The 11073-nt window shown below is 42.0% G+C and overlaps 1 protein-coding gene across 2 annotated transcripts; it reads right to left on the reverse strand.

Annotated features, from left to right (window-relative positions):
- Positions 1 to 715: 715 nt before the first annotated feature.
- LOC137295795 (uncharacterized) lies at positions 716 to 10006 on the reverse strand. 2 transcript variants are annotated; one of them, XM_067827347.1, is made up of 7 exons: positions 9818 to 10006; positions 6939 to 7086; positions 6146 to 6496; positions 5057 to 5178; positions 3538 to 3664; positions 3098 to 3179; positions 716 to 2403 (listed from the first exon to the last, which is right to left on the reverse strand). In XM_067827347.1, exons 1-7 carry the CDS (start codon positions 9867 to 9869, stop codon positions 1984 to 1986), a joined length of 1302 nt encoding a protein of 433 aa, XP_067683448.1. In that variant the 5' UTR covers positions 9870 to 10006; the 3' UTR covers positions 716 to 1983. The 2 variants fall into 2 exon arrangements, with proteins under 2 accessions (XP_067683448.1, XP_067683449.1); XM_067827348.1 differs by lacking the exon at positions 9818 to 10006 and adding an exon at positions 8086 to 8444.
- Between the last annotated feature and the right edge of the window lie 1067 nt (positions 10007 to 11073).

Below are 11073 nucleotides of genomic sequence, written 5' to 3' on the forward strand. Positions count from 1 at the left end.
AACTGTGTTCCTGTGTTATATGAATGTGACTATATAAATAGATTAGGGAGTCTTTTAACAAATGAAAAACTATATTCTTGGATTTGAAGGAAAACATAACAATCCCCTGAATACGATCTGTATTATTGCCAAACAGAATATGTATACATGCAGTAATGGAAAATCAGACTATGTTTTAAACATGTTAAGAGAGTGATACTTAATTACTATGTAGAAAGAAGCAACAAAGATAAACTATTTTCAGAATTCTCAAGTTTGGTCATCATTTTAATATTTGTTTGCACGGACTTTTAGCGAAAGGGATAAATGTCCTCTAAAACCTTGTTTCTTGCAGAAACTGGCACATACTCTACACAGTTTATTTTCTGTACATCCTTGTGAGTCAAAGACATTTATAACGTATTATGGTTTGAATAACACTAATATGTGTCGTCTGTTGTACGTTATTATAAATTGACACATATCGAGCTTACATGTTGTATTTATCTTGTGTTATTTGTATTTGAAATATGCCATGCTACCATGCTTTATAACGGTCATGTGTTTCACGTCACTGTGCATATTCTTTTTTGTAATACATGAAAATGAGAAACATAAGACCTTAAGTAAAACAAGACAGATATATAAATATATTTTCCTGAAAACAAATTCCAATCCAGATCCTCACCGTCGTCAGTTTGATTAATATATACTATATAGTACACAATTTACACAGTTCAATTTTAATAGTTCATTTATTACACTTTCTGTAATTTTGTATTATGCACAAGAATTGTTGGCCATAGATACAAACATACGAAAAATATGAGTTATAAATATACGCATCAAAAGGCTACTCACATTTATGATGCACAATATACAGACACAGACACAGACACACACACAACATACTTTATATATATAATAACATGTAGCATGATATATTATGGTATAACATTGTGCAGTTGCAAACAATGATGATGTCGATAAGACTCTTTGTTTCGAGAATGATTTTTTATAACGACGAAAGAAGATAGAGCTGACCTGGTTTTTGTGTATCCTTGTTGTCATGTCAGGGCATACATTTCCACAGCTGCACAAGATAAACCTTTCATTATTTTACGTCGGAAATACAAATTACGGACAGGCAGAAGATGGGAAACTGAGAACATATAAGGGCAGCCTTATGCAGAATATATTTAAGCCATGATATTACATGTACTTTGTTTATCAAGCAATGAATATAAGTAAATATGGACTGAAGATATATGCTGAGGTATATGCATAAAATACGTCCTCATCTTTATTTTCCATTGAGACATTTATTTGGAGGAGCGAGTGACTGTCAATCTGAGTATTGGGACAATTGTTTTAGAGATAAAACATTGGTAAAACGTTGGGATGGACCTATAACAATCTTTGTTTTTTAAAGTGATAGGCCCCTGCATGCCTCTTACATGCGGATATGTGCATATAGTATATTTAGTTGCAACATAAGCTTCATAAGCTGCACAAAAATCAATGTCAAACGACACCCTTTAAGAATTCTTCACATCGTTTGAGCGAAAAACTAGCTATCTTTTCAATGCTCAACAAATCTATTGCCATCTCTATACAAACAAAACGGTCCTTTAAAATAAAAAACCCAAAACACGTATGAGATTATTGACTCTGCACTTCGAATTTCAGTTCCGAATATGATAGCATACAATTTAACCGTAACTAGCCAGCATGTCGCATATATGCACCGCCGCCTAACAAGAGACACTCCAGCTGGGATGTCTGGGTGGCGATACTTTTCTCCGTGCTGAATTGGACTTGGACGTTGTTGGCATACTTGAAATAGATTGGCACAATTGTGTGTGATGTTAAAACTAGGTGTTCTATGTATAACTGTTTGTCGTATTTCCAACAATGAGTCATATATGTATATGTTATAAAGCAACACTTATCCGAAAAAGTTGCTGTTAATGAATGCTTATGTGTACCGCTGATTCGAAATGTTCATTTATTTGGTTCAAGCACAAAATAGTCAGGAACATTTTCAGTGTCTGTTTCGTGTGAATTTTCATCCTTGTTAGACGGATTGTTTCTGGTTTTCTTGTTTTTGGTCAGTGTTTCATAGCCACAGTCTTCACCGGTATCTGGCTTGTTGCCAAGTGGGATGAAGTAGGACCCTCGGTCTGCAGCATCAACATGGACGTCGACATCACCCCCGGCTTGGTGATTGTCATCGTAGTCCACTTCGGCGAGGGAAAAGCGTGGGGAATCCCATGGTTCCAGGTACTCGATACTAGCAGAGATGTCCTTGTTATTGGTAGTGACAGGAAGAGGTACCTTGATATACCGGCCAGGAAGACTCGGGCCGGGGGATCCTTCTCGCTGCTTTTGTTTCAAGGCCTCTGCACGGTATTTACTAAGAGGCTGAGGACAGACAAAGGGAATATATATAACGTGGGCCGTAACCGGCATAGATTGTTAACCTAACGCCATCTTTTAATTCGATATATATAGTTATTCAATCTTGTTGCTATGCTTCTCAACCTGATTCATCCACATGCCGGTCCATCGTCAATAACAGTGTTCACGCGTTAAACAGAAGTTATTTGCTGTCGACCAGACATACGTGAGTGCTGTGTATAGTTTGACGCTGCTTTTAGAAATAGTCCAGAAATATAACGGCAGGGACACCAGAAATAGGCTTCACGCCTTTACATCTGTTTGGGTAGTCGAACCCTGGTCTTCAGCGAGAGTGGCAGATGCTTTAACTATTAGGCTTCCTCAATGCCTCTTGTATTTTATGTCTGCCATGTATAGGCATGGTCTATTTTTTAAACAAATAAAAATGAGTTTGACATCTGCATTCACTGAGGTTGAAACTAGTGCCATGTGTTAGATGTCGGTTAAACATTAATCCTAAATTATCTTTTATAGAATCAAATCATCACATTGAAACCTGTCAATAAGCTTGAAAAACATCAGTCATAATCTCTAAAAGGTACTGAACGTAAAGTTATTGTAATTGTTACTTTCCTTTTTGGTAACAAATTTTAAAATGGAACAAAACGGTATATTTGACGATTTATCTACGTGGACAATCCGCGAAGACTCTACGTACCAGTGTGACGTCTGAAATCTCCGAATAGGCGCTTGCGTCCTCAGCATCCCCAACAGCGTAGCTCACCTGCCACTTGTCGTCCCTGGCGAGTGATAAGATGTGAGTGAGTGGGTCAGTGAGTGAGTGAGTGAGTGAGTGAGTATTCTACTCAATTCTGAGGACATCTAATTTAATCTAATTTAGAACCTACTATCTTAAGGTTACAGAATACCTAGCCCTGCACATCGATCTGTCGTAACCATGTGGTTTATCCAAGGCTTACGAAATGTCGTAACACTACGACTGTTTCATGAACTGGCACCCAGTACCCCGTGATCCCCTCGTACAAGCAAGTCTTTTCAGTCCATCAGCCCAGTGCCTGACAAGTCTCGTGTGTACAATCATTTGGCAGGATTGTACGTGTTTCACCCTTATCATGCAAGACAATGAGCTGTACTTACCCAGTTTTATTCTTTCTTTTGTTTTTCTTCTTCTGGCGGACTACGAGACACAGCAAGAGGATGATGAGGCTGATGAGAACAAAGCCGCCAACAGCGCCCCCTATGATGAGGTAGAGCGGAGATCTCGCTGGAAATAGATTGCCACTTAAGAACTGGAAGCATCACTTAGAAACCTATGGCTACTATTCTGATAGCCGCTGAACCAGATATGTAGATTGCAATCATAACTGTTTCTTGTGTCGGTCAACGCAATCCATGTCAGCAGTAACCTGTCACATTTCCTTGAACAATTACTCGTACCTTGACTACGATTCGAAATCGTATACCGCGTGCCATAACAGTACTGATTCCTGTGAAGGTATCGTTGCCGTTATTGGTCGTTCTCTGGCAAAGATCAGACCCAAAATATTAGTGTAATTCGAGTTTGCACTTTTAACACACACTAATTGCATTTGCAACAGTTTGATGAAATAGCTCAAGCTACTTGGTACGCTATGTTGTCACTTGCGTAATTTACTGGTGCGGGGTCTTCTGTGGCGCATGTGACTAGGAAGTGGGGTAGATTGAGGGTGGGGAGCTTTGGGAGGGGGGGGGGGGTATTTCTTATATCCATGACAACCGGATTGAAACAAAAAGAATATATTGTATTATCTAAACAACCCCAGCTAGTATCAATTAGCATCTGTAGTCTGGTGTATTTCACACTGAATGGTCAGTGTCGCATCCGTTCAGCGTAACAATTCAACATCAGAAACTTGCCCAATAATGACGTCGTTATTCAGATATTTCCGGGCACGCGGACACCCTAAGTATGGAGATCCTCTATTCCACTTGTCACGATACAACAGACTGTCCCTCGTACGGAAGACACAACCACGTACTTCCATCGCTTAACGTATGTAGCAGCTTCCCGTAGTCATTGACGAGAGGGTCCGCTCATACAGCTACAGACCAATGTTCAGTGCCATTATGAGTACAATGCATGAGGCCCATCCTAAGGGTCTCCGGCCTCCTGAATATTACCCAGCTTTGTTGGTTCAATGTAATATGTATAAATTCACAATTTTTGCTTCTATTGAACACCGACAATACTCTAGCAACATTTTATGGTAGCGATCAGTCAGGTCACCAGTATATCAATTTAGTTGTCTCTGACTCGAAGCTCTGGTTTCTGTGGACCAGTTCCGTTCCGGAAGCCAGAACAAAAACAGTTCTGTACTTAAAAGCATTGTGTTGTTCTTATGTTTGTTTGATTGTTGTTTAACTCCTCAAACAGCACCATTCCAGCTATGTGACGGCAGTCGGTAAATGATCGTGTCTGGAACAGACAGTGATCAACATCATAAACTGTGATGAGACGCGACGATGTGTCAACCAAGTCAGCCTTTTACTACAAACATGGGTTGCGGAAAACTCTTTCTAACCGGGATGGTCACGGGTTTGTTCTTCAATAATTGCATAACAGGCAAATTATATTAGGTTACAAATTATATATACACTGTTTCATGTCAGGTCTTACCAGCTGGAAGTGAATCGCACGTGCACTGAAGATGCTGAAGCTGCTTGTTGAAGAAGCTCTCCACGGCGTGGTGCATTGCCTTACTTCCGCACACGTGTGGTGTTCTGTTGTAGTTTTGTAACCTGAAACAGTTCAACTTCAGTCATATTCGTTGTAGCGTATACACCTGTTTCATTTCTTTCTTTGTATGGTAGTACAGTTTTAGACCATATACATATTGTTACTTTTATATACATATGAGTACACTTGGTGCACTTAGACTTAGGTTGAAGTGAGGGACATTCACTTGCGGGAACGGATTGTTATATCACCGAATTGACTTGATTGATTTAAGCGAGTTACTTAATTAAAAGGCTAGTTTACAAAGACTTTGAAGGGCATTTAGAACTGATACACATAAAGACCAGAGTTTTTATGAATGACAAGCTCGTTATTGTGAAGAGTCACGGCGTTTCGAAGCATGTTCTTACTTCTTCATCAGACTTACAAACAAAACTCGAAACATAAGCTAAGGGTTAATCTGGTTAAGGGTTAATCTGGTTAAGGCTCTCAAGGTGAAACTATATCGTAACAGACATGGACATGAGGTGACAATTACTCACAAGCAACTGATGCCATGCTACTTCTGTGCGCATGCTGTTCATACATAGTGTGAAACTGTTGTGAGCCGATGTGTCCTGATTCAATGATAGGGTCTTGTAAATAAACACTACTGAGAGTGCATTACTCACGTATTTAGTTCCTGGTAGTTTTATGCGGGGGAAAGTAGCCTAGTGGTTAAAGCGATCTCTAGTCAAGCCGGAGACTCGGATTTAATTCCCACATGGGCACTATGTGTAAAGTCCATTTCTGGTGACCCCATGCACTCCCCCACCCCCTCCCGGGATATTGGAGCAATATTGCTACAAGCGGCGTAAAAATAAACTCATTAATTACCTAATGGACTAGCAGAGCTTCCTGACCCCTTCCGGCATCTGCCTAGTGGAATGGACCTACCATCTATCACTACCGAAGCATGAAGTTGACAAAACAAAAAAAAGTAACATGTTTATGGACATGTTCACTAAAATACAATCAATATGTACTCACATACATACAGCATCTACAGATGACTCGTCTGGATATTTGTCATCAATACATTTCCTCAACTGAGGCCACTCTCGGTAGTGGTGATCATCCTTGTCCAGTCTGGCCTTTGACTCACTCCCTCTGTTTTCCTTGTGGGCGTGGGCATCGTCCCTCTTGGGCCTGGACTGAGCCCCTTCGCTGACAGGTTTCTGACGAAATACCAGGGCGTGGTTGTGGTCGTCCCCAACGTGGTTGTCATCCTCGTCACTGAGCAGCTCACTCAGGTGTGTGGCCAGATCTTGTCTTATCATCGACCTCTCGGCATCAGTGCAGGAGAACTTCACCTCATCGTCCGTATTTGGCTGAACCAGGCTAGGCAGAGATATAACAAATGAGATATGCGTCACACATTGTCAAATTTGTCATATTCAGCCCCTTCTGCAGGACGAGCAAACTTTTCACCATCTTGCCTACCCTAAGCTCCGGGATGCGAGAAAACACAATCCATCAACATTTTGACTGAACAATATTTGAATACTGTTTACCATGTAACAAAGTAAACTGAGCAGCAAAACAAGACTAAGTTTAAATAGATGTTTTCGAAACATGCGTTTCCTTGTCCGTTCATTGTATCAAATGATGAAGGCGGAAGACAAACACTGTTACCAAACGTGCTACTGGGATGACTATATATGTGTTAAAGATGTATTGTGTTGGACCACCTGCTTTTCCTCCCTGATAGCGTTGTGGCCACATTACACTGCATCTTGTGATGTAATGTATTGCATTAGGCGAGGACCGAGCATGTACCTACCTACAGATGTGTGTCAGCTCTATGTCCTTTCCTTGTAGGATAAGGAGGGTATTTTCCTGAGAGTACAGCTCGTTGAGGCAGTGGTTGAAGCCGTTACACTGATCCCGTAACTCCTTCAGGTGGGCCTTGATGTATTTGGCGTGTTTAGCTGAAACAGACGCAAATCCAACTGTCAACAATTTGGTCCTGTCGGTCCAAAAGTATTTGAGTGGTGTTTAGTTTTACGGCGCCCTCAGCAATACTTGGTTTACTAAAGACCATTTCAAACCCAGATCGTCACGCTTCCCTTTGAAAGAAGCTAGACTGATCTCTGAGCTAATTTCTTTATGAATGTAATTGACGCTGTTCATGCACAATGCATGTGATTCCTTCTAACGCGTGCGTGTATGGGATGTGTTTTGGTGTGACGTCCATGCAGTTAGTTTGTCGACTGCACTTACCGTTCTGCTGATACTTAGCACTATCATTACTAGTTCCACTACGTTTTAAAAGGTACAGAAAGTTAAAAGAACACCGTTTGAAAACATTTGCGTAAGATTGTAACAATATTAATATAATCTTATCTATGTTATGCCCCCCTCCCCTCCCCCCAAGGCAGGACGCTGTTGAAAGCGAAACACATTTATGTAGTGATAGATACATCACTATGTGCATTCTAGTCCCACCGTGAAAGCATTCAACACACTGACCTCGCTGCTGTGATCAGGTGCGTGTCATTGTTTCCGTGTCAGTATACGTGTCGTTGTGAGAATTGGGGGAATGTTGCAGTCAACAAAAGCTTTACACTGGACGAATCCTTTGTAAGTGCAACACATCTTTTCTCTCGGGATGTCGCGTTTGACTGCTTGAGTCATTCAGTTCTCAAACATAGCTCTATCATAATTCAGAGTGAACTTAAGACATATATGTGTTGTGAAACACAAGAACTACTTGATCAAGAATAAACCCGCTCTCCAATAGGCTCTAATACAGAAATGGAAGATTCGACCTTTGTGAATCAAACACCATATAGTGGTACTGTATGCTAATGGCAGCTTAGAATCTGGCCCCTGTGAGCCATTTTCATTCCAGGTCTGTCCCTTAAATCGGTTGTTGAGTCAAGCTGAGAAATGAATTATTATTTATACTGTTGGTTAATATTACTTACATTCGTGTACTTGAACTTCACATTCGTCATCAGTGTGGTCGTGAGACATTGTTCCAATACTTTCCCGGTGTTAGATATTAAGTTGTAGCGAACTACTGCTGTCCAGATGGCAGTGACTCACGTCATTTCCCGCCACTTCCGGTGTTTCAACCCACGAGTATCGTGGACACGAGTTCACTCAGTCGCGTTTGTGACGCATAAGACAATCGTTGGAGTGTGTACCAGAACACAACATGGAGGATATATTTCAGCACAACATCTCCTCCTCCCCTAGACACGAGTGCGCACACATATACGCACTCAAACAAAAGCACGCACGCACGTATGCATGCACACCTAAAACGAGAACAAGTAAACCTAAGCTAACTTCCGTCTATTAATACTTTCTGTCTGAATATGCTGAGTCAGTCACCAGCAGAAAGTGACTGATGCGTCCTTTGTAAGTACACATTATTCTTTATTTGTCTACTGGTTGTGCTATTTTATCACTTCATACGTCAATAATGATACGTTGTGTAATCTAATTTCCGTATTGCGTCCGGGCTGTATTGCCCACATATTGTACAGCATGTGAATCCCAGTTCTGGTGTCAACCGTCGTGATACTGCTGGAATGTCTTACGCCATATGTACGGCGCCGTAAACTAAACTCGCTCACGACTTTATGGGCTAGCAGAGGTTCCTGTAAATTTGATGATTCCTCCTGCCATTTCCCCAGTGGAAGGGGCCCACACACTCACTCACACCATGTTGTGACAACTGCTGGTAGACAGAGGAATGACAATAAAGTGGAATGTACTGGTTGATGTAGTCAATTGTGCAGTCTGACGGGCAAAGGCACAACATGTATATAGGCGTAAAACGTATTGTTTACATTGTAACATAAAAAGAAACAACGCCTGCTTCAGTGCCGCGTCCTATGTCACCAGGGAGGAATGACAGGCAGGCGGCCAAGTCACCGACCGAACCTTCTCTACCAGGAACGACACGGGCTGACACTGGGCTTCAGCAACCCATCTTTGTCGGACGAGACCACAAAACGGGTAGTCAATCACCCAATTGTCTCGATTATAAACAGATGCCTCTTGTGGAGCTGTGATATTGATATGGACAACAAAGAAAAAGATAATCAAACCGAACAAGATTATCCCATTCGCATACGCAGAGAACGAGGTAGAGTGAGTGAGAAAAAGAGACTAAAAGAGAGTGAGAGAGAGATAAAGACAGAGAGGCTGAAAGAGACAGTCAGATAAAGAAATAAAGAGAATGAGTGAGCGTGAGAGAGAGAGAGAGAGAAAGGGAGAGCGAGTACGACAAAAATCATAGAAGGGGTATTGGGATATTGCAATTTGTAATACACAAGAGGGGGGGGGGGGGGAGCGGGGTGCGAGGAGGTCGTGCCATGTCTTCGCACTCATGTACAAAGGTGACATCAGGGGGTCACATCAGGCTTCCACCACCTTCTGATGCCTTCATCGTCATACCGAATTGTGTGCTGTTCAACAGTTGTTATTTACAGGTTAGCGCGGTATAGCTGGAATATTACTAAGTACTGCCCATTGTTACATATTGCCAAAGGCAGTAGATATAGTATCTACGATAGGTTTGCATCACATGATTTTGTCCATGGGATATTTACTTAGTTCAATGTGTTTTTGGTGTCCAAGTTGTCGTTAGGACTAATGACCTTTATCGTAAATATTAATTTTCATAAAAAGACGACGGTCACATACCTGATACTGGCGGGCACATGGACGTCGGTGCATCCTTGCTGGTCTCTGCCATGCCGAGCAGATTTGTGAAAGTTCAACTTTATATGGCAGAATGACTGGTGCCTATAAGTGGGCAGAGTGTTGCTTAAGTCGTAGAGCGAGAAGCACAACGTAGACTGTCTATAGATGGCGACGGTCCCCCAGACTATTCACGCCGGCAGTTCCGGGAGTCTTGACAGGAATTTCACAGACGAGACTGTTTGTGTGATGTGATTGACGTGACCGTGTTAGCCTCCTTGTCCCTTATGACAAATGTATTACTGTAAGTTCATTACGTAATGTTAATGAGGGATTAGGAATTATGTATGATATACAGTCTTTCAATCCAAATAGTGCGTTGTAGAAAGAATGTTGATACAGACTTCAGTTTTTGAAAACCGTGTTTCGCCTATCATTAGCAGGCGAAGCGATGAATGAGAGACGGCTTGAGTGGTTTAGTTGGTGAAGTATGTGACAGTATGTTAACTGGGGTGGCGGTGAATGTGGGTTAGAGAGTGAAGTTTTGTCAGTGTAAAGTTGTGTGGCTGTGTGTGTGAAGTAGGGCTAAGTGGGGTGACGGTGTATGTCAGTGTGAAGTAAGGAGGCGCCGTGTCAATGTGAAGTAGGGAGGCGGTGTGTGAGTGTGAAGTAGGTAGACGATGAGTGAGTGTGAAGTAGGGAGACGATGAGTGAGTGACCCCATGGTTATCTCTTTACTATGGTGTCTTGGCCTTCGTGTCATGTGCGACACGTGCGGCTGCCGTCATGTTTTCCCACCATTAAAGCCACCCAAAGCAAAGCCCCGTGCGTGTGGCGGGATCCTAAACAGCTCAGATTTCATATGACAAGGGTCCGATCTCTGTACCCGGAGAAAGAGACATATATGTAGGCATATCATATATGAAAATGTCGGCAAGTGCATGAAAGACCTCGGACACCTGGCTGCACGCCCACGTCCATTTTGCCATCAGTTGTAGACATGTATTTTTAGCAAGAAAAGAGCTTTGTTCGGTGAGCCTTGGTCGGTGAGTGAGTGAGTAAATATACCTACACATACACTTGTGAATTGAAGTGGACGCCATCCTTCGCTAGCAGTACAGGTCCCATCCTCATGTGCTGGCTGTGTTCCCATAGGGTGGCATCCACAACACCTTCTTCATTCGCCGGTTTGCCTCCTCCATCTTCCGCTTGTAGGCAGAGACCGCCATGTTCCTTGGTTTTACTCTCGGAAACAGACA

This window comes from Haliotis asinina, chromosome 9 (assembly GCF_037392515.1).
Source record: "Haliotis asinina isolate JCU_RB_2024 chromosome 9, JCU_Hal_asi_v2, whole genome shotgun sequence".
In the NCBI taxonomy this organism is placed as follows: Eukaryota; Metazoa; Mollusca; class Gastropoda; order Lepetellida; family Haliotidae; genus Haliotis; species Haliotis asinina.